The following is a 27,256-nucleotide window of genomic DNA, read 5'->3' as shown; positions in this document are numbered from 1 at the left end:
GTTCTCGACAGCCATCACCGAAAGGACCTATTACTCTGTAGTACTTGGAATGTGGACGACGGGCTCTTGCCGCATTCATAACAACTGGGAAATCGGAAATCTCTGACTTCCGACATCAGTGCGTTCAAAACAACTGCGACCTCGGGAAAAAACGAGCTCCGACTAGTGAAAATCGTTTAGAACCGTCATCAAACTCGGAATCCCAAATCGGGAACTCGGGTATCTCTTTTCGACCTGAAGATCACTGACGTCATGATTCCACCTTGTTTTTTGCCGAGTCCCCAATAGTCTTGAAAGCACCAACATAGTCAGCGCTGTCCTCGCGGAACAACGACTCTAGTGGTTTCCACTAGATAGCACAACCACAACGTCAAAATCGAATATAACGTAAAAATGAATGAAAGCAAATATTAGCTTTTTGGTCTTAATTTAAGGTTATGCATAAGGCTATTAAGGTTGGGGTTAAGATCAGGTTTAAAGAAGATACATTGTAGAAATAGGCGGGGTTTATGACTTTGTGTCTGTGGTAACTACTGACGACCGACTCGAGTGGATCCAATGATACCACGCCGCGTTCTGGGCCCTATGGCGAGAACAAGCAGGTGATAACAAGGGAAAAATCAAGAAATCTTTATTAGAGTGGCTACGAAGAGGTTTTCAGTTAATAGATCAAGCCAACAGTAAGAAGCATCATCTAAAATAATACGGTTAAGCTTGCTGCAAGTAAAGGCGTGCGCCTGCTGGAGTGGAGAAGGTAAGGTTCTGCTATGTCAGCAATGTGCCTAGCTAGTTAAGTAATTTTTTTCCATTATATTCTAATTACCAGCAACTACTGTTGCTCATGGGGTCCATTGAAGCAGTCCTAGCTACCGGTTATTTGCTAACATAGTCTCTCATTTCAAATGAAATGGTTGAGGGATTTTAAAGGTGTATTCTAGCTAGCTGTGTTTCTAAAAAACATTATTTGTATTGTAGTAAGCTACTTAACTAGCAGACGGAACCCGTTTACAGAACCCAAGACTTCTCTTTGTTTTTGAATGAATGGTCAAGGCATCACCTGCGCTGGGCGTCCATAGCCAGTGCTCCATGATGGGGCTAGAAGTTTCCACGCTAATGTATTTGAATATGAATAACTACATGCTATATAACCATTAGCTTGCTGATTGGCTATTGTTTTCTACTTGATATAGACATTAGCTAGCCTATATCCTTTATTTCGCGAAACGTGCCCTAGTCCGTAGATAGAAAAATAATTGCCTCAAGTTTTCATCATGCTTCCTGACTTCATCAGCACTTGAATTAACAGTCACAGAACTAAACTGAGTCACAGAACTAAACTGAGTCACAGAACTAAACTGAGTCACAGAACTAAACTGAGTCACAGAACTAAACTGAGTCACAGAACTAAACTGAGTCACAGAACTAAACTGAGTCACAGAACTAAACTGAGTCACAGAACTAAACTGAGTCACAGAACTAAACTGAGTCACAGAACTAAACTGAGTCACAGAACTAAACTGATGGATTTCAAGATCAAAGGGCATGAGTCATGAAACATCCACTTACCTGAACAGTGGTAGAAAAAGTACCCAAAAATCATACTTGAGTTATTTTCTATTAAGTTATCTTTACTTATACTCCAGTGAAAGTCACCCAGTAATATACTACTTAAGTGAAAGTCAAAGTATTTTGTTTAAAATATACTTTACTTTGGAAACTTAATGTAATTGCTGCAATGTACTTAAGTATCAAGTTAAAGTAGTAAAAATCATTTCAAATTCCTTATATTAAGCAAAGCAGATGGCCACTTAATACTTATTTACAGATAGCCAGAGGCAGGCTCCCACTCAGACATAATTTACTAACGAAGCATGTGTTTTTGTGTGCCAGATCAGAGGCAGTAGGGATGACCAGGGACATTGTCTTGACAAGTGTGTGAATTACACTATTTCTGTCCTGCTAAGCATTCAAAATGTAACTAGTACTTTTGGGTGTCAGGGATGTATGTATGGAGTAAAAATTAATTTTCTTCAGGAATGTAGTGAAGTAAAAGTTGTCAAAAATATTAATAGTGAAGTACAGATATTCAAAAAAACTACTTAAGTAGTACTTTAAGTATTTTTACTGAAGTACTTCACACCACTGCCTGAATGCACCTGGACAGTAAAGCTGGCATATTGTCCCCAACTAGAGTTTGGAATTGTGAAGTCTGAAGAACCGTTACAGGCTGACTACACAGCTCGCGTGCGTTGCAAAATACATTTTGAAATGTATATTATTCAATTTTTGCACCCACACTGCTCGCGTTCGCCAACGAGCATCTGCATTGCCAAAGGCTAAAATAGAAGTCAGTGCTATTTGTGACGCGGATCGCGCTGCAAGTCCTGCCTCTCCCATCTCCTCATTGGTTTATAGAAGCAGGTACCCACGTCCCAGCTCCTCATTGGTTATACCCACATGGGTGACTGAAAGACGAACGAGGTCGGTGGCGGTAATGCACCTAATTTATGAAAGTTGCCAATCGCAATATAAAGTCCAGAGAAGAGAAAGCTTGGAAGCAGGAGAGCTGACTAGAAATGATGCGGTTGACCGTTTAATGTGTGGATTAATTGTCGGAATAGAGGACCTTGTGCATTTCAGGTAAAATAACTCCATGTTCATATCCCAGGACAAATTAGCTAGCAACAGCAAGCTAGCTAAATAAGACAAATTAGCTAGCTAAATTGCCATACCGTCCGCTAGCGGGACAAAAGCCGACAACATCTGGGGAAATTGGAGGGCGCGCAATTCAAAAAAATAATCGTAATATTAAACATTCATGAACATACAAGGATCTTTAATAATTTAAAAACTTAAATTCTTGTTAATCTGTGTTGTCTGATTTACAATAGGCTTTACAGCGAAAGCATACCATGCGATTGTCTGAGGACGGCGCCCAACATCAACATATTTTTCAACCAGCACATGCTTCATAAAATCACAAATGGCAATAAAATAAATCACTTACTTTTGAAGATCTTCCTCTGTTTGCAATCCCAGGGGTCCCAGCTACAACATGAATGGTCATTTTGTTAGATAAAATCCTTATTTATATCCCTAAAGGTCAGTTTAGTTGGCACCATCGATTTCAGTAATCCACTCTTTCAACATACAAAGGAGTCCAAAAAGCTACTGCTAAACTTCATCCAAACAAGTCAAACGACGTTTCTGTTTAATCCTCAGGTACTCTAAAATATAAATTATCTTTCATACGGAAAGTTGTATGATCAATAGGAAAGCACAATTAGTAAGCGCGCGCCCTCTTCCGCGCGTGCCGAAAGGCTGATATTGTACCGGTGCTCTCCTAATCAAAACTCAAAATTCTTGTTATTCAGAAAACAAGCCTGAAACCTTGATAACTACTGTTGACATCTAGTGGAAGCCATAGGAATTGCAATCTGGTAGACGGATTTACATAGGAACAATAAAGCCTGGCACCTAAAAAAAAAATCTGCTTGGATTTTCTAATGTTTTTGCCTGCCATATCAATTATGTTATAGTCTCAGACATTATTTTAACAGTTTTAGAAACTGGGCCTGAGTAACAGGCAGTTAACTTTGGGCATGTCAGTCAGGCGGAAATTCAGGAAACTAGACCCTATCCCTAACAAGTTGATGCTTTTCGACCAGTCCCCAAATTAACGTAATTGGTTCAGAGTTTGTTTTGATATTTTAACCTGCGTGTCGTGATCGCGTTTGGTGTGGGCGGGACAAAATACATTTATGCACAATGGCGCACGCGTGCAGCCGGTTTGGGTTCGTGCTGAAGAGGAATGGCAGAGCATTATCTAAATATTCTAGTGGACTTCCTACATCTGCACTGGTATGAAAAGTTTTGTATAGGTGAAATCAATATGGTGTATGACCACCAGGCGTTTGGCTTTCACCTCTCCTCCTGTTCAACAGTGCAGGTGACGGAATGTACACACAAGAACAGGAGTCATCTTTGAGATGTTCCTTTTACCTTACTTGCTGCTCTAGAGCAGTGGTTCCCAAACTGTGCGGTGCCAGGTTTTTTTGGAGCTCAACCCGGCTTTCAAGTTGTAATAGTAGAATTCACAAGGTGCTATTTCAAAATTGGGTAGTGCATCAGTGTTCCTCTTCTCATGCCAGTCATTGCATACCTTAGAGCTATTTATAACTTGTTAGAAATGTCCAGCTCAACTAGCCCATGTCAGTTAATGTTTTTTAGCAATGTTTTTTTGCCTATAGAATTTGTTGGAATGTTTGAGTCACTCAAATATTACATAAATAAACATTAGGCATGACAATGTGTAGAACTGCAGGGAATAAGCTTTAAACTTGCAAAATGTTCTCTCTGCCGACAAGAGGGGTGTGAACAATGTGTCATGTACAGGACTTGTGCCCATAAAGATATAAAGACATGGTGTGCGGTGGGGGGGGGGTGATGATCCCCAATTCCGGAAGGGGGGCCTGAGTGAAAACACTCTAGAGCAGGGTTTCCCCAAAATCAGTCTTGGGGCCCCCCTGGGTGCTCTGATTCAAATAAAGCTTGATGAGTTAATTATTTTAATCAGCTGTGTAGTGCTAGGGCAAAAACAAAATGTACTACTGGGGGATGTGCTCACTCTATTTCCTTTCTGTAACAACTTTTTTACTATTTGCTGATATGCATTGTATAGAGAAATTGATGTTCTTGTGCATTTGGTTTATTAATCACCTGCCAAATTGATATTTGATACCCCAAAAAAGACTTCTAAAACAAATGACAACATTTGTAGCTAATGGATTTGTACAGGATGAAAAAACTGAGTCGAAGAGAATGCATCTTTGAGGTCTCAAAATAATGAACCAATTATTTCTTCAGCACACTTACCATGTCACCAGGAAGGCTGCTGTTAGCATTTGATTATCTGTTTTTGTTCTGCTTTGTGTGTACAGGTCACCATGAGGAGGAAGCTGACTTTATGGGCTCGCCTCTGCCTTGTCTTGGCTCTGCTGCCTTCACAAACAGGTACTAACACTACACATGGTTATTCCATCCAAGACACCTGCCCGCATCAAGCACCGGCAGATTCGCTTAACACCAAATTAAATTTCAACGTAAATCTGAATGCCTCCATTTTGAGTGCGAGAAGAACAGAGGTTATAGTTAATTTATCACATTACAATATGATGCATTGTCTGTATTTGTACCTATTTACACATGAATTTACTGATGCACGGATGAACATTGATTAAGTTCAATGTCAACTGATGCAAAAGACTGATTAATCACTCACATTGCCACCATACCACTGTAGCCAGTGAGAAATCATTGAAGCTAATCACCTTTAGTATTGTCTCACTTAAAGTCTGTAATCATCACTTTGTTATTACAAAAGTACAGGTAATGGAATAATCATATCCATTATTTTGTCCATACAGCCTCTGTTGCAGTCATGTCAGTTGACCTGGGCAGTGAGTGGATGAAAGTAGCGATAGTAAAACCTGGCGTGCCAATGGAGATTGCTCTAAACAAGTGAGTATTGCTATTTTCATTGTCTCTAGCCATGTCATCGCAATGGGTTTAGGACTTTGTGCTTTTAGACAGAAATCCCTATTCCGTTTCATGTTTGATAAGTATTAATAGTTATTAATATCGTACTCATCGCTAATGTGTGAGTACGCTAGCTGTTCTTTAGTGTTTACAATGCATGTTAACACGGCAATGCCTAAATGGGCCCGTGCTGAATAGTGAATGAAAATTGGCAGAACTAAGGGTCAGTGCATGATAAAGATTTTTTTTAAAGCATTCTCAAAGCTTTAACATGGTTCAATAGTCTGTCTTATCCTTCTTTGTGTTGCACAGGGAGTCCAGGAGGAAAACACCAATAGCTGTGTGTTTAAAAGAAAACGAGAGACTTTTTGGAGACAGTGCATTGGGAGTGGTAAGGCACTTTGTCATCGATAACCTACCAGGTCAAATGTTTTAAAATGTCTATCATGCAGTTAGTGCTCTGTACTCCCCCATGGGAATCAATGAAGTTCATGAATTAATATCTACACTGACATTGATTTGGTTTTCTTTCTCCCGCAGTCTGTGAAAACCCCCAAATTTGTCTATAGGCATCTTCAGAGCCTCCTTGGCAAGATGCATGACAACCCACAGGTGGCGGTCTATCAGAAACGCTTCCCCGAGCACCATCTGGTGACAGATGAGAGTCGGGGCACAGTTCTCTTTAGCAACTCAGAGTAAGTTTTTGATTTCATCGGTTCCCTTTTCCTTTGTTTAGCAGGAGGTGATTGAGCCAAGTGATTTGTTGACGAGTACTAATAATACTGACTTCTATGGGCCATTAGTGATATGGGGCAAAATGCTGACCCATTAACTTATTGTTTGTCAGTGTACGACGTTCCTTTGCGTACTGCCCAAATAGCACATTTTAAACAGCCTGTGACAATGTCATTGATCCAATATGTCCTATGCTGTAGTTGTGGATAAGAGTGATTGGTTTTGGGGGCTCGTTTCTCTAAGGCACTGTGGCGCAGTGCTAGAGGCGTCACTACAGATCCAGGTTCGATCCCAGGCTGTGTCGCAGCCGGCCGCAACCGGGAGACCCATGAGGCGGTGCACAATTGGCCCAGCGTCCAGGTTAGGGGTGGGTTTGGCTGCCTGGGATGTCCTTGTCCCATCACGCTCTAGCGACTCCTTGTGGCGGCTGGGTGCATACACGCTGACTTCAGTAACCAGCTGTACGGCGCTTCCTCCGACACATTGGTGCAGCTGGCTTCCGGGTTAAGCGAGCAGTGTCAAGAAGCAGTGCGACTTGGTTGGGTTGTGTTTGGGAGGATGCATGGCTCTCAACCTTCGCCTCTCCCGAGTGTACGGGAGTTGTGGTGATGGGACAAGACAAACTACCAATTGGATATCAAGAAATTGGGGTGGAGAAAGGGGTTAAAAAAATATATATATATATGAAAAGTGCTTGGCTGTAATGTCTACTGTTTTCCTGCAGAGAAATGCAGTACTCTCCAGAGGAGCTCCTGGGCATGGTTTTGAACTATTCACGTGGACTTGCTCAGGACTTTGCAGGTTTGTCTGTTCACTAGTAGTACGGCGGAAAGGTTTTCTTTCATTCAACATTGTTGCGCAATTATTTTGAAGCCCCCCTTACTGAATGCATTTTACTCTTGCTTACAGAGCAGCCCATCAAAGATGCAGTGATCACTGTCCCGGCCTTTTTCAATCAGGCAGAGCGCAGAGCAGTCCTGCAGGCCGCACAGATAGCAGGTGTTAAAGTCCTTCAGCTCATCAACGACAACACGGCGGTGGCGCTCAACTACGGCGTCTTCAGGAGAAAAGACATCAACAGCACAGCTCAGGTGCGCTAACTAGGCTGCTTTTACATTCGTTTTTTATTTAACTAGGTAAAGTCTTTTTGATTTGAGCTTCATAAGTTGTTTCGTGGGTCAGAACAGTTGCTTTGTGTAACCCGTTGTCTCTTGCTACAGAACATAATGTTCTATGACATGGGTTCAGGCAGCACAACGGCAACCATCGTCACATACCAGACGGTCAAAACCGAAGAGTCAGGTTCCCAGCCACAGCTCCAAATACGAGGAGTGGGGTGAGACAAAAGGACCTGTATACCCATTTTTACACACACACACACACTGCAACACAGGATGTTGGGGAAAGCACACGCCTTGCACTCTGCTCTAATCATTATGAAATAAGTACTAGTTTTGTTTTCATTCCATATACAGTGAGCTCCAAATGTATTGGGACAGTGATTAAAAAAAAAGTTTTGGCTCGCTACTCAAGCACTTTGGAACGATAGAATGAGTATGAGGTTAAGGTGCAGACTTTAATTTGAGGCTTTTCATCCATATCGGGTGAACTGATTCGAAATTACAACACTTTTTGTACGTAGTCCCCCCTTTTTAGGGGACCAAAGGAATTGGGACTAATTCCGTTGTGTAGTTAGGTATTTGGTGTCATATTCATGGTACGCAATGACCACATCAAGTTTGACTCAGCAAATTTGTTGGATGTATTTACTGTTTGTTTAGGTTGTTTCAGATTATTTTGTGACCAATAGAAATGAATTGTAAATAATGTATTGTCATTTTATTGTAACTAAGAATGTTTCGAAACACTTCGACATTCATGTGGATGCTACCATGATTACGGATAATCCTGAATGCGTCGTGAATATTATTACAAAAATATTTTATCCCCCCCAAAATGCTAACCTCCCCTGTTATTGTAATGGTGAGGTTAGCATGTCTTGGGTGTTTGATATTTGTGCTTCTAACCCTAACTTTATAATATACCATAAGTGAATTTGTCCCAATACCTTTGCTCCCCTAATAATAGTCCCCCCCCCCCCCCCCTATGTACAAAAAGGTTATCTCTAAACGGTTCATCTGATATTGCTGAATATACCCTCATATTAAAGCTTAGTCTGCACTTTAACCGCATTGTCATTGGATCTTTTCAAGTCCAAAGTACTGGAGTACAGAGCCAAAACAACATGTTACTGTCCCAATACTTTCGGAGCTCACTGTAGGTATTTGTATTTTCAATGGCTTATTGTGGATAAATGACAAGCACATTTCTCAAATGTTCTTTACCTAACAATGTTCTCTGTCTCTGACCAGGTTTGACCGCTCTCTGGGGGGATTTGAGATGGAGCTGCGGCTGCAGAACCACCTGGCCAAGCTGTTCAACGAGCAGAAAAAGACCAAGAAGGACGTGAGGGAGAACCACCGCGCCATGGCCAAGCTCCTCAAGGAGGCCCAGAGACTCAAGACTGTGCTGAGCGCTAACGCCGAATTCATGGCAGAGGTGACGGGACCTTCGCTGACCCCAGTCTTACACCATTCTCCTTACCTTTGCTGCAGTTGAGAGTAGTTACCGGTTACTCCCATGTCACCCATAATGTTCTACTGTAGATGTGTAACCTTGTAAAATAATTACACAGGTGAAGCCATCGCATTGCTTCTTTATCCCTCCATTCCCTGTCATTTCCAGTCTTACACTGTTCTGCACATTTAGAGAAATATGGTCTTTTTTTGGTAACGTTTCTTATGTATTGATCTGTCAGGTGTGTTAAATCTGAAAGTAAGCACCCATTCATTTGGGGAAATGTTTTTAACTGCACTTTTACAGTTACCCATAGTGTCCTTCTGTTTACAGTACATGTAAACCAAATATACTCGCACTCTCTTTGTTGTTCAGGTGGAAGGGCTGCTGGATGACATGGATTTCAAGGCCAAGGTGACCCGTGTGGAGTTTGAGACCCTGTGCTCTGACCTTTTTGAGAGAGTGCCTGGCCCTGTACAGGAGGCCCTCGGCTCTGCAGAGATGTCCCTGGTGAGTCACCGCAGCTTGTGCGCATTCATTAGGCACCAAATGGACTTAACCAGGAAGGAACTCCCTGGATTTGTCCAATAACTAGATTTTTGGATTTCTGTTGAAAACCGTGAAACATTTCCCATTGAGTGCCTTAATGAACATGATGCCTGTTTGTCAATTGATCTTTTAGTCAAGCAGTGGCTAACTTTATTTTACATTTTGGGGAGACTTGGGACTTTTTATGCACAAATGACAGACAAAAGCATCAAAAGTCATGCTCAAAAAGATCATGCTGTAGCTTCCCAAGCCCCTGGATCTGTGGAATGGCTATGCTCCATAGGAAAAAGTATTCTCTGAACATCCTGTCACAATTGTGTAGTAGAATCAAACTAAAGTACAATAGTTGATGCCTGAGGTCTATGGGAACAAAATGTTGCACTTTGACGTAGGTTTGATATTAAATATCCTTTATTGTGGTGCAATGTTCAGTGGAACAGTATCTTAACCCATAAAACTCTAAGCTGGGGGAGGGGGGGTGTTCTACTAACTATATAAAATTGTTTTAAGGTTATACCAAGGATCATTTGAATTTTAATACTCATTAAAGTATAAAATACTTGCTGCTGCTATCAGCCTATACAAATGCATTGAATAACCGATTCAATAAATTGATTTTTTTGGGGGGACGGAACTAAAGGATTATTGTGCTGAAGTGTCTTCGATCTGAGATGACAGATTGGGAGACACAGAGAGATATATATATATATATATATATATATATACTGCTCAAAAAAATAAAGGTAATAACACTAAAATAACACATCCTAGATCTGAATGAATGAAATATTCTTATTAAATACTTTTTTCTTTACATAGTTGAATGTGCTGACAACAAAATCACACAAATTATCAATGGAAATCAAATTTATCAACCCATGGAGGTCTGGATTTGGAGTCACACTCAAAATTAAAGTGGAAAACCACACTACAGGCTGATCCGACTTTGATGTAATGTCCTTAAAACAAGTCAAAATGAGGCTCAGTAGTGTGTGTGGCCTCCACGTGCCTGTATGACCTCCCTACAACGCCTGGGCATGCTCCTGATGAGGTGGCGGATGGTCTCCTGAGGGATCTCCTCCCAGACCTGGACTAAAGCATCCGCCAACTCCTGGACAGTCTGTGGTGCAACGTGGCGTTGGTGGATGGAGCGAGACATGATGTCCCAGATGTGCTCAATTGGATTCAGGTCTGGGGAACGGGCGGGCCAGTCCATAGCATCAATGCCTTCCTCTTGCAGGAACTGCTGACACACGCCAGCCACATGAGGTCTAGCATTGTCTTGCATTAGGAGGAACCCAGGGCCAACCGCACCAGCATATGGTCTCACAAGGGGTCTGAGGATCTCATCTCGGTACCTAATGGCAGTCAGGCTACCTCTGGCGAGCAAATGGAGGGCTGTGCGGCCCCCCAAAGAAATGCCACCCCACACCATGACTGACTCACCGCCAAACCGGTCATGCTGGAGGATGTTGCAGGCAGCAGAACGTTCTCCACGGCGTCTCCAGACTGTCACGTCTGTCACATGTGCTCAGTGTGAACCTGCTTTCATCTGTGAAGAGCACAGGGCGCCAGTGGCGAATTTGCCAATCTTGGTGTTCTCTGGCAAAAGCCAAACGTCCTGCACGGTGTTGGGCTGTAAGCACAACCCCCACCTGTGGATGTCGGGCCCTCATACCACCCTCATGGAGTCTGTTTCTGACCGTTTGAGCAGACACATGCACATTTGTGGCCTGCTGGAGGTCATTTTGCAGGGCTCTGGCAGTGCTCCTCCTACTCCTTGCACAAAGGTGGAGGTAGCGGTCCTGCTGCTGGGTTTGTTGCCCTCCTACGGCCTCCTCCACATCTCCTGATGTACTGGCCTGTCTCCTGGTAGCGCCTCCATGCTCTGGACACTACGCTGACAGACACAGCAAACCTTCTTGCCACAGCTTGCATTGATGTGCCATCCTGGATGAGCTGCACTACCTGAGCCACTTGTGTGGGTTGTAGACTCCGTCTATGCTACCACTAGAGTGAAAGCACCGCCAGCATTCAAAAGTGACCAAAACATCAGCCAGGAGGCATAGGAACTGAGAAGTGGTCTGTGGTCACCACCTGCAGAACCACTCCTTTATTGGGGGGTGTCTTGCTAATTGCCTATAATTTCCACCTGTCTATTCCATTTGCACAACAGCATGTGAAGTTTTTTGTCAATCAGTGTTGCTTCCTAAGTGGACAGTTTGATTTCACAGAAGTGTGATTGACTTGGAGTTACATTGTGTTGTTTAAGTGTTCCCTTTATTTTTTTGAGCAGTGTATATAAAAAAATATTTAAAAAATTGTCTCCATATACTTCCATTCATTTTTTTCCCCCCAACTGTTACCGGGGGACCTTCAGGCGAGTTTTGTGAGGCCTGTGGGCGTTTGAGCAAAACAGCCAAAGTGTTTGTGAGAGTCTCACCTTTGCAAAGAGGGGTCATATTAGTGTGTAGCCCAAACTGTTTTGACGCTACAGACAGAACTTGGCAGATTGGCTGTACTAACATCAGACGAGTCCCAAGACGCTTGTGGAGGTCGACGAGAAAGTCAACTTTCCATAGAGGAGTCATAATATACCGAACAAAAATATAAACTCAACTATTTTAAAGATTAGAGTTAGTTCATGTAAGGAAATCAGTCAATTGAAATAAATGTATTGGGCCCTATTCTGTGGATTTCTCATGACTATTTCTCATGACTAGGAATACAGATATGCATCTGTTGGTCAGACCCCCCCCCCCCCCCCCCCCCCCCCCCAAAAAAAAAGAGTAGGTGCATGGATCAGAAAGAAGTCAGTACCTGGTGTGACCACCATTTGCCTCATCTCCTTCGCGTAGAGTTGATCAGGCTCTTGATTGTGGCCTGTAGAATGTTGTCCCACTCCAATTCAATGGCTGTGTGAAGTTGCTGGATATTGGCGGGAACTGGAGCATGCTGTCGTACACGTCGATCCAGAGCGTCCCAAACATGCAGACCACTGAACTGGGACATTTTCAGCTTCCCGGAATTGTGTACAGATCATTGCAAAACGGGGCTGTGTATTATTATGCTGAAAATGAGGCGACGGCGGTGGATGAAGGGAATGACAATGGGCCTCAGGATCTCGTCAGGTTATCTCTGTGCATTCAAATTGCTGTCGATTTTAAAATGCAATTGTGTTTATTGTCCGTAGCTTATGCCTGCCCATACCAAATCCCCACCGCCACCATGGGGCAAACCGCTCGCCCACACAATGCTGTACACATGGTCTGCGGTTGTGAGGCCAGTTGAACATACTGACAAATTCACTAATTACAGACAGAAATACTCAGTTTCATCAGCTGTCCGTGTGGCTGGCCTCAAACGATCCCGCAGGTAAAGCCGGATGTGGAGGTCCTAAGCTGGCGTGGGTATACGTGGTCGGCAGTTGTGAGGCCGGTTGGACGGACTGCCAATTTCTCTAAAACGACGGAGGTGGCTTATGGTAGAGAAATTAACATTCAATTCTCTGGCGACTGCTCCGGTGGACATTCCTGCAGTCGGCATGCAAATTGCATGCTCCCTCAAAATTTGAGACTTCTGTGGCATTGTGTTTTGTGACAAAAACAGGGATATAAACATTTTTGCTCCACATTTGAGAGAAATAAGCTTTGTGTGTGGCACATTTTTGGGGTCTTTTTTTATTTCAGCTCATGAAATATGCCACCAACGCTTTATATATTTTTCAGTAGCTTGTAGGCCAACCCGTTTGGACGCTACAGACTATTTTGTCAGACTGATTTGCAGGATGTCTCATGGTCTGACACACTGCAGATGTGGATGTCCGACAGGCGGATGTGGTGGATTGAGACGCATCCAATGCAAAAAAAAAAAAAACATATCTAGCTTAAACTGACCAGATTTTTATGGGATTGTTGTATTCTGCTAATTAGATATCCACGAGGGCGTGGACATTGATCTTAAACATGACATGTTTCAGCATGTCAAGCCTTCAGAGATTTCTACAGAGATTGAACTAACACACGTTTGTTTATTTGCAAATACTGTAAGTATATCTTCCAACATTGTTTTCCAACAGGATGAGATCGAGCAGGTGATCCTTGTGGGTGGCTCCACCCGAGTGCCTAAGGTGCAAGAAGTGCTGCTCAAAGCCGTTGGGAAGTATGTCATCAGTTTAACTTGACACTGCCAATACTTTGGGCTCTACACTACATGACATAGACATAGAATGCTCCCTATTGTCCAGGGTTTTGGCTGTAAGATGTCATATTCAAAACAAAAAAAATCCCTAGACAATGGAACGGAATAGAATAGAGTAAGTGCTTCACCTGAAAGTGTCATAGGTAGTATCTACTGGAGTGGTGGTATGTAACTCACATGTTGGAAATGCTCCATCTGGGATGAAAAGGCTTAAAGGGATAGTTAGACCCAAAATCGAACTACGCCAGGTGTTTTTGGACCTGAAAAATAGGAATTATACTAAGGTGTACACCATTTGTTGTGAAGATCAGCTAGATATGCCTTAATTGCAAATGAATATGAAAATAGGCGAATGTTCCGTTAAATTTGGGCACTGAGCAAATTGCAGATCTGAGCATGAACTTGAACGTTGTGAAAGTTCTGTGCAACTTCCGGCTGTGCCTGTTTTAAGTTGCCAAGTAGGCTACTATGGCTATTTGATCATAATGTATTAGGCCTACAGTGCCTTGCAAAAGTATTCAGTATTCCCCCTTGGCGTATTTCTTATTTTTGTTGCATTATAACCTGTAATTGAAAGATTTTTATTTCGATTTCATGTAATGGACATACACTAAATAGTCAAATGGTGAAGTGGAAAAAATGAAATGGTTTGTTTAGAAAAATTCTACAAAATGAAAAGTGTTGTGTGCATATGTATTCACCCCCTTTGCTATGAATCCCCTAAATAAGATCTGGTGAAACCAATTACCTTCAGAAGTCACATTAGTTAGATTGCACACAGGTGGACTTTATTTAAGTGTCACATGATCTGAGTATGTATATATGCATGCATGCACCTGTTCTGAAAAGCCCCAGAGTCTGTGGCACCACCAAGCAAGCGGCACCATGAAGACCAATGAGCTCTCCAAACAGGTCAGGGACTAAGTTGTGGTGAAGTACAGATCAGGGTTGGGTTATAAAAAAATATCAAACTTTGAATGTCCCATTTAAATGAAAATAAAATGGCACCACAACAAACCTGCAAAGAGAGGGCCTACCACCAAACTCAGACCAGGCAAGGAGGGCATTAATCAGAGGCAACAAAGAGACCAAAGATGACCCTGAAGGAGCTGCAAAGCTCCACAGCGGAGATTGGAGTATCTGTCCATAGGACCACTTTAAGCCGTACACTCCACAGAGCTGGGCTTGATGGGAGAGTGGCCAGAAAAAGCCATTGCTTAAAGAAAAAAATTAGCAAACACATTTGGTATTTGCCAAAAGGCATGTGGGAGACTCCCCAAACATATGGAAGAAGGTACTCTGGTCAGATGAGACTAAAATTAAGATTTCTTGGACAAAAAAAGCTCAACACCTCATCACCCTGAGAACACCATTCCCACAGCGAAGTGTGTTGGCAGCATCATGCTGTGGGGATGTTTTTCATTGTCAGGGACTGGGAAACTGTTCAGAATTGATGGAATGATGGATGTCGCTAAATACAGGGAATTTCTTGAGGGAAACCTGTTTCCGTCTCCCAGAGAATTGAGACTGTGACGGAGGTTTACCTACCAGCAGGACAATGACCCTAAGCATACTGCTAAAGCAACACTCACGTGGTTTAAGGGGAAACACATTTAAATGTCTTGGAATGGCCTAGTCAAAGCCCAGACCTCAATCCAATTGAGAATATGTGGTATGACTTAACGATTGCTGTACACCAGCGGAACCTATCCAACTTGAAGGAGCTGTAGCAGTTTTGCTTTGAAGAATGGGCAGACATCCCCGTGGCTAGATGTGCCAAGCTTATAGACATACCCCAAGAGACTTGCAGCTGTAATTGTTGCAAAAGGTGGCTCTACAAAGTATTGACTTTGGGGGGGTGGAATAGTTATGCACGCTCAAGTAATTTTTTTTTCTTCTATTTCTTGTTCGTTTCACAAGAGAAAATATTTAGCATCTTCAAAGTGGTAGGCATGTTGTGTAAATCAAATGATACAAACTCCCCAAAATCTATTAATTCCAGGTTGTAAGGCAACAAAATAAGAAAAATGCCAAGGGGGTGAATATTTTTGCAAGCCACTGTACCAGAGTGGCCTGCCATAAAACAATGGAGAAAATGCATCCCATAACATTTTAACATGGAAATAGCAGTTCTATCATTCAGCCTACAGTAGCAGCCAATGTGTGGTGTTCAATGTAGGCCTACATTCCATGAGACTTTTGAAAGAAACATGCAGGGATTGACATTGACCTGTTATCTACTTGTCCTTCAAACAAGGTGACTGAAAATGTGGTGGTTGGTGCAAGAAACCACTTTACATTATTATTCCCGTACCATTTATTATAAAGAATCAGACAAATGATGCTACCATCTGCCTATTGGCTACTTAGCTTATTCAAGCCTACCTCAAAATACAACACAGACCCTTTTTTAAGACTGAAAATAGCTCTGTACCTGACTTGCTTTTCAACGATGTCTGGTAATGTACATGTTTTGTGCTCTTGTATGAAGCAATGACACCCCTATTGCTGACTAGAAATGAGCTTTAACTGGGCTAATAATTCACTAACTAGCAAAGGATATTAATAAAATGTGCCCCCGTGGCTACATGCAGCTCTTGCTTTGATCTCAAAACAAGCACATCTTAAACATGTAAACAGTCCACTTCAAAAAATGTCACAGATCTGTATATGGCAATGGTCTATTTGCATATAGGCCTACTGCAGCTCTGATTGGTTATTCTGCACCGGTCTGTGTAGAGTATGGGCGCAATAGCATCCTACTCCAATGCGGTCTGCCTACAGCAAAATCTCTTGCATAGTTTTTGTTACATTTGAAAGTGACTATTGCTTTGATCACAATTGCCACAGTCAAGGGAAACGATGGTGTTAACTAACTGGTTAAACTCTAGAAAGTTGAGTGAAGTTGTCTTGTGCACCTCTCCGTTCTGCGGTAGTCCCGGGGAGCTGCACGGCAGTCTCGGGTTACGCCTCAGCTTCGAGTGAACATTGATTGAGGCATGTAGTTTCATATACAAACCATTTGACTGCTTTTGAGGTCTGCAAAAGTATCTGGCCAACCTTGTTTTTGGAGTGATATTTCACTTTGACCTGACTGTGTAGAGAGGAGCTGGGGAAGAACCTCAACGCGGATGAGGCTGCAGCCATGGGGGCTGTGTACCAGGCCGCTGCCCTCAGCAAGGCCTTCAAAGTCCAACCCTTCCTGGTTAGCGAGGCAACCGTTTTCCCCATCCAGGTAACACAGCCAATTCTTTAACATTGAAACCCACCCTTTAATTTTAAATAATTATTGAATTGCCTCAATCCAAAATGAATGTAAAAGCTAAGCACCACACAACTGCATGTCATATGTGCTCATCTTTAACATTTATTTTGGATTGTAGCATACAGCTGTATTTGTTTCTCTCACTCTCCAGGTGGAGTTCACAAGGGAGATGGAGGAGGAGGATGGCTCCAGGATCCTGAAGCACAACAAGCATATTCTGTTCCAGAGGATGGCCCCCTACCCCCAGAGCAAGGTCATCACCTTCAACCACACTGACGACTTTGCCTTCTACGTCAACTACGGAGATCTCAGTTTCCTGGGCCAGGAAGACCTCAGGTGAACACCACCCAAAATAAAGTAGGGTTTAACTGGTCGGAATTTAGGTACGGTTTCCTGGACACAGATTAAGCCTAGGCATGGACTAAAGCATGCTGAATGGATTTTATTTTATTACGATCTCTTAGTCGGCATTTGGACTAATCTTCCACGAGTCCTTAAACATTAAAATACAACTTATAATAAGATCACATTTTCACATACAACACACTGTAACAAACAGACATAAAACACTGACATATTGACCAGATAAAAACAGTCTGAAATGATAGTTTGATTCCTTCATCTACCATAGTCTTGCACAACCTTCCAATTTAAATGGTTCTAAAGTATTGTTTGAATTTATATTGGAAGGTTTCTGGTTTGCGCAGAAGTTATTCCATTTCTTTATTGCTCTAAATCATGTTCTTTTGCCTATTTCTATTCTGTCTGGATAAAACATAGATGGTGGACAATCTATTCCTAGTATTTACTGAATGTCTGTCTCTTACCAACTGATACTGTTGTGAATAGTTTGGCTGTTTTAAATGGTGTATATTGTGAAATAAAATTAGCATGATTTTTAGTTATCTTGATTGATGACCAGCCAAGCGCATTGAGCATGACTACAACAGAAGAACCATATCCCCACCTTAACAATCCTTGTTGCTTTGTTCTGTGCGATATGCAGCCTCCTAATGTTACTTGCTGATGCATGTCCCCAGACCACAGAACAGTAGTTCACCTGACTCCCAATTAATGCTTGGGCTGTTTGCAAAATAATCTTTCCCGGTAAATATTTGGTTATCCTTCTGATCATGCATGCAGTTTGAATATATTTTTTTACATGAGTTTGAGACAACCATGATAAGCAGTTGTCTTGCTGCACCCGTAGTAGTTTGGTTTCTGACACTTCCTCAATTTGTGGTTCCCTCATATATACTTAATTATATCCCATATTCTGTTGGCCTTTTGCTGGTGGAACAGACTAGCATAAACTTGGTTTTCTTGGTGTTCAAAACAAGTTTGTTCCGGAAAACCCACTCCATTATTTCCCGGATCTACTTGTAGCGCTTGCTGTACCTGTTGAACCAGTTGTCTTTCTGTATAAATTGTAGGATCATCTGCAAATATAGTAGCTTGAGTTTCCGATGAGACAAAAGGAAGGTTATATATATATATATATATATGTGTGTGTGTAAAGAAGTGGCCCAATGGAGAATACCTTTTCTTTTTTTCTTTTTTTTTTGTGCCTAGGATTTGGTTTTAGTCTGTCCAGGAAATCGGCCCATAGATTTACCCCACTCTGTGAGGCAACACTGCTAAACGGCAAGGTCTGAAAATGTTTTATGTAGACCGCCTGGAAAATTAAGGATATGCTATAGCAGCGTTTGTTCGGCCATTTATATTAAAGCTATAGACACTAAGGGGACAAATAAAGCTGTTTTGAATTTAACTGGAATGGAAGTGACTTACAGCTAACTTACCTGTTGCATTAACATTCAATTATCATCAGATGCATTAACTTGGAGGGGTCTGATTTTAATTGTAAATAAAACATTTGTCATTTCTTTCTTCCACCAGTGTCTTTGGCTCTCTCAACCTGACCACAGTGCAGCTGTCTGGGGTGGGCAGCAGCTTCCAGAAGCACACAGATGCTGAGTACAAGGGCATCAATGCCAGCTTCAACATGGACAAGAGTGGCGTGCTCCTCCTGGACCGGGTCAGTACCATATAATTACTTATCGAATGTGAATTATATGAACACCATGGTCAGTGCAATTCTCTAATGCTTATGTAGCTCCTCTCTGGAAGTACAACTAAACCTCAAATATAAAACGCATCAGGCTTTTTACATTTTCAAGATGGTTGCAAAATACATCAAAATATTTTATATTTACGTTAAAGGTTAGATGCAATTTACTTTAAAAAAATGTAAAACCTACATTCTCATCTCTGTTTGCATCTCGTGTTCGCATCTCTACCCACATAAACCCAATTGAAATTGGCTTGAAGTTATTTTGAGTTGATTTAGACACTATTGAACTCTGTTGTTTTGGGGTAATCGACATTAACATTGACCTATCGCTTGAACTAAGTTGTTTTCTTCAGGTGGCGTCTGTCTTTGAGACCATTGTGGAGGAGGAGGAGTCTACTCTGACAAGTGGGTTTTATGCTAACATCGTAATCATTTGACATCTGATCACCCCTTTAGTCATAATCATAGTAGAGGTGGGCGACAGACAAAATTGCCTGAATTAATGCAAGAACGATAAGTTTATAACATTAATGTGCATCACTTTTTAAATTATCTCTTAAAATATTGTTACTAGTTTGGTTGTATGAAAAAGGAAACCGCACTCTGCTCTTGATAGTATCACAGATTTTTAAAAGCTTACGTATCGGCCTCACGGCCTTCGTCAAAAAGCTCTGACGAAGGCCGTGAGACCGATACGTAAGCTTATTAAAGATTAGTGATACTATCAAGAGCAGTGTGCGTTTTCATTTTTCATTCATCTTCAACTGTTGCCATGCACCTGCAAAAAGTTTGCTCAGGTGTGCGAGTGCCTTTTGAGTAGAGTACTAGTTTGGTTGTAGCCATCAATTGTCAAATTAACAATCACCCATATTAGCATACTTATTTAATTTCAAGCTTCACATTTCTCTATAGGCCAGGAGCTAATGAACTATATCAGCAAAATGCCTGCGATAAGGGATCTGTATGGTCATGTCGATAATTTTCAGGTTATTGTCCCAGCTCTAAATCAGTCTCTTCCATGTCTTAATTCTGTCTCTTGACTTGTCAGAACTGGGAAATACAATTTCCAGCCTGTTTGGAGGGGGATCCTCAGAACCCAACGCAAATGTGACGGAACCAGTTCAGGTAACCCTCTACTCAGTTACCATCCTAATGTAACAAGCACCAGAGTTCCTCCTTAACACTAGTTCATGGCTGTCTAACTCTCTCTGCCTCTCCCCTATTGTCTCTGAATCCAGGATGAGGAGAAGGTTCATCCGGAGTCTGTGAAGGAGCAAGAGGAGGCTGCTCCCCAGGAAGAGAAGCAGGAGCCTGGGGAGAAACAGCAGCAGGAGGAGGTGGCCCCAACCCACGAGAAGACTGAGGGAGTAGACAGTAAGGCTGACCTTCAGGTAAGAGCTTGGCTCAGTTGGATTCCACATAAATGCCTGGGATGTAACTGGGCCTAGCTCAGTTCGCCTAGTTCCACATTGTGGAATGTTCAGATGGAAATATGTAGAACAAAAATGCCTCTGGCATGTTTAAGGTATCCGAACAGCTCTATTCATGACATTTCTATCTGCAACATTCCATAACGTTTGCCTTCTAAACGTGGCCCTGGTTTGTTAAGCTCAGCCCTGGGGTGTATTCAGTCCTTTTGTGTTTAATGAACTTTCCAAAATGTTAACAAGTTGAATGGAATGTTTGGTAAGAGAATGTTGTCAAGAGTGGGGGGGGTGTATACTAACCTCACATGAATGAGTTTTATCTCATTCTCTGTTTGAATTGGACATTAAATAACTCATTACCGTAATGTAAATGAGGCTCTCTTGAATAAACCAAGTTTCCATGAACTATTAAATATTTTATTTTTCTGAGCAGGATGAAAAGGAGGGAGCCACATCTGGAGAAGAGGAGAAAACGACAGAGGAAGCGGCAAAGACTGAGGCCAAGAAGAAAGCCAAGCCTCAGAAGAAAACAGAGTTCTCTGAGGATGTCACAGTGGAGCTCCAAATGAAAGACATCCTTAAACTTAATTTCGAAGCCATCACCTCCTCAAACAAGAAGTGTGTCGCTCTTTCCTTCTGACATTTTAGATGGGCTCAAATGTGCAGGGCGGGGTAGTTAAATACATTTTTCAAGCTATAATAATGCCGATATTGATGTAGTGTCGTGACTTGTCAAACACCTAGTGACTTCAGAGGTTTTGAATCTGTTGGTGTAATGGCTAAGTTGTTTGACAGACGCATAGACCCAGGTTTGAGTCCCGGCTATCTCAAAATTCGCTGCAATAATGTTTGTTTTCTTCCTTTCAGGCTCCAAGACCTGACTGATAGAGACCTGGAGAAACAGGAGAGGGAGAAGACACTGAACAGCCTCGAGGAATTCCTTTTTGATACCCAGGTTAGAACAGTACCTTTACAGTAGAACATCAGTATATTCTCTGTCTGGCGCTCTGGCTCTCTCACACACGTGTGTGTGTATATAAAGCCTTATCTCCTCTCCATTAGGACAAAATGTACCAGGAGGAGTACCAGGCAGTGGTGTTGGAGGAAGAGAAGGAAACCATCCTGGCCAGGCTGAGTAAAGTGTCGACCTGGATGGACGAGGATGGCTACTCTGCGTCCACCAAGGAGTTGCGGGAGAAGCTGCAGGATCTCAGGAAGCTGTGCAAGGACATGTTCTTCCGTGTGAAAGAGCACAGGGAGTGGCCTGGCCAACTGGCCACCCTGGAGAGCATGCTCAACAGCTCCAGCTTCTTCCTCAGGTGGGTCAAAGCAGCTCTGTTAGAGCTCTAGGATCGGCTTCCCCTTCACCATTCATAACCTGGAATGGAAAAACTGGCCCAAGATCTGTTTAGTTACCCTTATTTTACCAGATACGTTTTTTAAATTTAACTAGAAAAGTCCGGTAAGAACATTCTTATTTTACAATGACGGCCTACCCTGGCCAAACCCTCCCCTAACCCGGACGATGCTGGGCGAATTGTGCGCTGCTCTATGGGACTCCCAATCACGGCCGGTTGTGATACAGCCCCGGATCAAACCAGGGTCTATAGTGACGCCTCTAGCACTGAGCTGCAGTGCCTTGCCTGAAAACAATCTCTTTAACAGCAACAATCTAGGGAAGATTTACAGAGGAGATGAATTAACCAATTGGAAGCTGGGGATGATTAGATGGCCATAATGGTATAAGGGCCAAATTGGGGAATTTGGGATCTCTATCCTTAGACCAGAGGAAAGGGGGACCCCTACTGGCCCTGTAACACCACTTTCGGCAGCATCTGATTTCCCATCCAGCGACCGGCCAGGACCCGACCCTGCTTAGCTTCAGAGTTTAACATTTTCGAGGTGAATCATGAGATGTACAATGCATCCATTTGACATGGGTCTTCTGTGGTTTTTCCTTAAGGAGCTCCAAACTTGTACCAGAGGATGACCGAATCTTCACTGACGTGGAGCTGAAGAGGTTGGAAAAAGTCATCAACGAGACCACTGTATGTAATGATGTTTCATAAAGTCCTATTTGTTTTACTCAGCACATTTGTCAATTATATTATTTTGATTGACCATTATTACTCAAATATGAGATGACGTGGTTCAAAACAATCTATATGGAAGTTTCACTGAGTGCCATCGTTTGTTGTAAACTTTAATTATTTTTCATTTTATTTTAACCGCCAATACCTCCCACTCTTCAACAGACGTGGAAGACCAACACAGTAGCTGAGCAGGAGAAGAGATCTCCCACGGAGCGGCCTGTGCTGCTGTCCAAAGACATAGAGTCCAAGTGGGCTTTGCTGGACCACGAGGTCAACTACTTGCTGAACAAGGCCACCAAGACCAAGCCCAAGGCAGCCAAGCCCAAGGCCGCCAAGCCCAATAACAGCACCACCTCAGAGAGCAGCAGCAGCAAGGCCAACAGCAGCAAAATGGAAGAAAAAGTCATACTTCCCAAGGAGGAGACCAAAGACGAAGGTGGGAAAGCAGGGAAAACCAACACATTTCTGTTATGGAACATGTGCTTTATATATAGAGGTCATGTTCAGTAGGGCACACTGTAGCAAAACATCTTGAAACTAATTTGAGTGTATGGACTGTAGGTAGTCCCTCCCTGTTTGTACATTTTCTTCTGTTTGGTATGTAATGAAGGGGGTTCCTCAGCTGTAATTAATGTCATTTGTCATTTGCAAAGGAAGTGCTTTTGCAGACTTGTACAAATGACGTGTGATATCTTATCAATGATCCCTTAAACAAATGTAATCAGTCCACTTTTCATTGCCGGCATTTGTTTTCATTCAACAGAGGGCGCTGAGGTGCAGCAAGAGGAACCTCCCATCAAAGAGCCCACTGGACAGAACACAGACTCACTCAGCCAATCACAGCCTACAGATAAAACTGCAACTACAGGTACGTCTGTCATAGCAAGTGTCTGCCATATGGTCGTGTTCAGTAAGGCACACCGTCGCAAAAGGTTATGGAGCATTTATTTTAACAAATCCAGGTAGTCCCTCCCTGTTTGACCATTTTCTTCTGTTTGGTAAGTAATGAAGGGGGTTCCTCAGCAATGAGTTTCATCTGTAATGAATGTCATTTGCGAAGGAAGTGTTTTTGCAGACTTGTTCACATGACGTGTGAACAAGTCTTGCTCTCTCGCTCTCTCGCTCTGTTCATATTTCCCTCAATACTGACTAGTTTCCCAGTCCCTGCTGCTGAAAAACATTCCCACAGCATGATGCTGCCACCACCTTGCTTCACCGATGGGATGGTTCCAGGTTTCCTCCAGATGTGACGCTTGGCATTCAGGCCAAAGAGTTCAATCTTGGTTTCAACAGACCAGATAATCTTGTTTCTCATGGTCTGAGTCCTTTTAGGTGCCTCCAAGCAGACTGTCGTGCGCCTTTTACTGAGGAGTGGCTTCCATCTGGCCACTACGATAAAAGCCTGATTGGTAGAGTGCTGCAGAGATGGTTGTCCTTCTGGAAGGTTTTCCCATCTGCCCAAAGGAACTTGAGCTCTGTCAGTGACCATCAGGTTCTTGGTCACCTTCCTGACCAAGGCCCCTCTCCCCCGATTGCCCAGTTTCACTGGGTGGACAGCTTTAGGAAAAGTCTTGGTGGTTCCAAACTTCTTCCATTTAAGAATGATGGTGGTCACTGTTTTTGCACCTTCAGTGCTGCAGAAATCTTTTGGTACCCATCTGTGCGTTGACACAATCCTGTCTTGGAGCTCTACGGACCATTCCTTTGACCTCATGGTTTGGTTTTTGCTCTGACATGCACTGTCAACTGTGGGACAGGTGTGTGTGCCTTTCCAAATCATGTCCAATCAATTGAATTTACCACAGGTGGACACCAAGTTCTAGAAACATCTCAAGGATGATCAATGGAACTAGGATGCACCTGAGCTCAATCTTGAGTCTCATAGCAAAGGTCTGAATACTTATGTAAATAAGGTATTTCTGTTTATTTGTCATAAATTAGCAAAAATGTTTAAACCTGTTTTTGCTTTGGCATTATGGGGTGGTGTGTGTATATTGATAAGGGGAAAACATATTTTTATCAATTTTAGGATAAGGCTGTAGCCTGACAATGTGGGGGAAGGGGTCTGAATACTTTCCAAATGCACTGTATGTAATATGGTCATGTTCAGTAAGGCACACCGTAGCAAAAGGTTATGGTGCATTTATTGGATAAATCCAGGTAGTCCCTCCCTGTTAAACCATTTTTTTTCTGTTTGGTACGTAATGAAGGGGGTTCCTCAGCAATGATTATTTGTAATGAATGTCATTTGCAAAGGAAGTGTTTTTGCAGACTTGTTCACATGACATGTGAACTTGTCAATGATCCCTTTTGAACAATTCTAATCACTGATCAGTTCTCTTTTCATTGGCAACATTTGTTTTCATTCAACAGAGGGCGCTGAGGAGGTGCAGCAAGAGGAACCACCCATCAAAGAGCCCACTGGACAGAACACAGACTCGTCCAGCCAATCACAGCCTACAGATAAAACTGCAAGTACAGGTACGTCTGTCATAGGAACAGTGTCTGCCATAGAAACAACCTTTTTGCGTGTGTGAATTGGCACCCAGTTGCCTTTACAATTTCTCGCTACATAAGTGGGCATCTGATGGAAAGGAAAATAATTGGGCATACCATTCAAGCTAGAGCAACTGTCTTTAACTATGAAAAGGAAGGGCATTTTAGTTGTCCTTTCGTCTTTATTTTGGTTTTATACCTGGTCATATTTGTAATACTGTGCTACTACATTTTTGAGTATAATATTGTATTCCTCCCAATTTTCAGAACCAACAGAGAAAAACCAGTCAGAAAACCAAATAGGGGATGAGTTATAACAGCTGGAACTAAAGAGATTTCATTGTATTTATTGACGACGTTTAATTGTTTCCAAGTTTCCTACATATTTTGGGGGTTTTGTTTTTCCAGCCTTTAATTTTGAAAACCAGAAAGTCATTGGATCAGCTCAGACTTCTTGAACTCTTATTCCCACTACCTACCTACCTCTGTTCACCTTCATCCCCCTCGGCGGCTGAACATCTTTCCCCTCTTACTGACATGATGAGCAAGGAGCGCTGACGAAGCCTGGAGTAACCAGCGAATGAACTGACAAGACTTGAAGTTTGTATTCTACTATCCTGCCCTACAGGTTTAGGCATACTTTAGGCCACATGCAAACGACTACTTGGACAACTGTATATTTGCCCTGAATAGAACAGAAATTAGTGTTTTTTTTTTGGTAGGACTCATAACAGGACTCAATGTATCCTCCACTGGAACTCTGTTGAATTGCATCGTTTGTGATTTGACCTCTCAAGCAGGCTTATGTTTTCTCGTAGCAAATCTTGCTTTCATTTATTTTTTTGTGGGTTCATTGTGTGGTTGAGAAATATATCAAAGGGGCTGGAGTTTGTATGCTCCTTTTGGGAAATGGGATGGGTTTTAGTTGTATTTGAATATTGAATTCCTTTAATACCTTGTATTGTGGCTCATAATGCATAAACAATCCGTGATGTGTGTATACAATATGTTACAAAAAGGGAAGTGATTTTTCATCCAAATATTACTGATGACCAGTCGTTAAATGTGTTCATAGGTGTAAAATCTGTATTTATGCTTTTCAGAACCTTCTCGCCATGGTCTTCTGACAATTCAACAGTGAATTGGCTTGAGGGAAACATTTTTACTGAAGTACGTCTATCTTGAGTTCTTATTTCTCTATAAATTGTACTCCAATACATAAAGTTAGGTCAACTTAAATTACCAAGGTGTAATTTTGGGCCTGCCATGGGTTGTGTTCAGTAGGTGAAAAAATAAAATGGCATTGATTATTGTTCTGTAACGTTTTGTTCCGCTGTGCCTTACTGAACACAACCCTGTTCTTTGTATGGCTGCAAGTATGAATTTGAGGGCTGCTCAACTGTTGCACTGACTGAAGAATAAGCAGATATTATCTATGTCTCAAACTGCTTGAATCTCTACCCGAGGAGTGTGGTTCCTGTTTTTTGCATCACCTCAGATGGTTTGAGAGGGGGAATAAACAAACGGGATTGGGGAATACCAACGCTTTTGTTTCTAAACTGTTAATAGTAATTTTTATAAATTATGGTGATGAACAGTGGAATGTTTTTTTTTTTTTTTCAATTCATGTCTTTAAAAATAAGATGTGTATTTGAAGACCCACTTTCAAATGTGTATTTGAAGACCCCTTGTAACTCTGGGCTAGGGTTGATTCTGTAAATCAAATCTAAGTAATGGTTTCATTGCGTTTTAATTCCAGATTGGTCTGTGTGAATGTGTAATTGACCAATTTGAAGAGCAGCAGGACAGATGAAGAGAAATTTGACCTTTTCTATTTTACTTGTATAAAAGATGTCAAGTGTTTGAGTATGGTCATTCACCGGTATCTGTAAAGACTGGGACACTTAAGGAAAAGACAACTGTATAACATTTAAATATGATTTGATGGACTGAATCAAAAAGGAGCCCTTGAAACCCTAATACACATATGTAGTCATTTTGAATTGTGACATTTGGTTATATTGTGATTATACTAGATATTGTATAGCATTGATTGACACTTGTCCCTGAACAAAGAGAACCCTTAATTCCAATAACAATACCAGACTTTCATAGCTTAAAATGGAAATAAACTATTTAAACATGCAGTGCTATATGTGCAGGTTACACAGATATATTCACATGGAAAAGTGTTTTTATTTCAGCCTGAAATTTGCCAGTCATCTTTTGGACTTAAAAACCTTCCTACCTCAATGGCTAGTAGCCTAGATTCGTTTAGACCAGCCAGCCATGCCCATGTCCC

At 42.1% G+C, this 27,256-nt stretch overlaps 1 protein-coding gene across 2 annotated transcripts; it reads left to right on the top strand.

Moving 5' to 3' along the window:
• Positions 1–82: 82 nt before the first annotated feature.
• Positions 83–27,101, top strand: LOC120031386 (hypoxia up-regulated protein 1-like). 2 transcript variants are annotated; one of them, XM_038977121.1, is made up of 25 exons: positions 83–754; positions 4,941–5,013; positions 5,427–5,520; positions 5,851–5,929; positions 6,079–6,233; positions 6,998–7,074; positions 7,183–7,364; positions 7,494–7,609; positions 8,646–8,832; positions 9,226–9,360; positions 13,478–13,560; positions 16,702–16,834; positions 17,016–17,200; positions 18,764–18,902; positions 19,292–19,343; positions 19,987–20,063; positions 20,177–20,329; positions 20,799–20,983; positions 21,233–21,320; positions 21,428–21,684; positions 22,329–22,413; positions 22,621–22,894; positions 23,222–23,326; positions 24,832–24,939; positions 25,363–27,101. In XM_038977121.1, exons 2-25 carry the CDS (start codon positions 4,947–4,949, stop codon positions 25,410–25,412), a joined length of 3,066 nt encoding a protein of 1,021 aa, XP_038833049.1. In that variant the 5' UTR covers positions 83–754; positions 4,941–4,946; the 3' UTR covers positions 25,413–27,101. The 2 variants fall into 2 exon arrangements, with proteins under 2 accessions (XP_038833049.1, XP_038833041.1); XM_038977113.1 differs by having other exon boundaries at positions 87–754; positions 25,222–27,101.
• Positions 27,102–27,256: the final 155 nt, after the last annotated feature.

Source organism: Salvelinus namaycush, chromosome 3 (genome assembly GCF_016432855.1).
Source record: "Salvelinus namaycush isolate Seneca chromosome 3, SaNama_1.0, whole genome shotgun sequence".
NCBI classification, from domain to species: Eukaryota; Metazoa; Chordata; class Actinopteri; order Salmoniformes; family Salmonidae; genus Salvelinus; species Salvelinus namaycush.
Note: the sequence above shows the minus strand (reverse complement) of the source record. Positions and strands in the feature narration are given on the sequence as shown.

Coding starts and splice junctions, on each gene's coding strand:
- LOC120031386 (XM_038977121.1), top strand. CDS start 4,947: ATGAGGAGGAAGCTGACTTTATGGGCTCGCCTCTGCCTTGTCTTGGCT. Junction 5,014..5,426: donor TCTGCTGCCTTCACAAACAG/GTACTAACACTA, acceptor TTGTCCATACAG/CCTCTGTTGCAGTCATGTCA. Junction 7,075..7,182: donor ACTTGCTCAGGACTTTGCAG/GTTTGTCTGTTC, acceptor TCTTGCTTACAG/AGCAGCCCATCAAAGATGCA.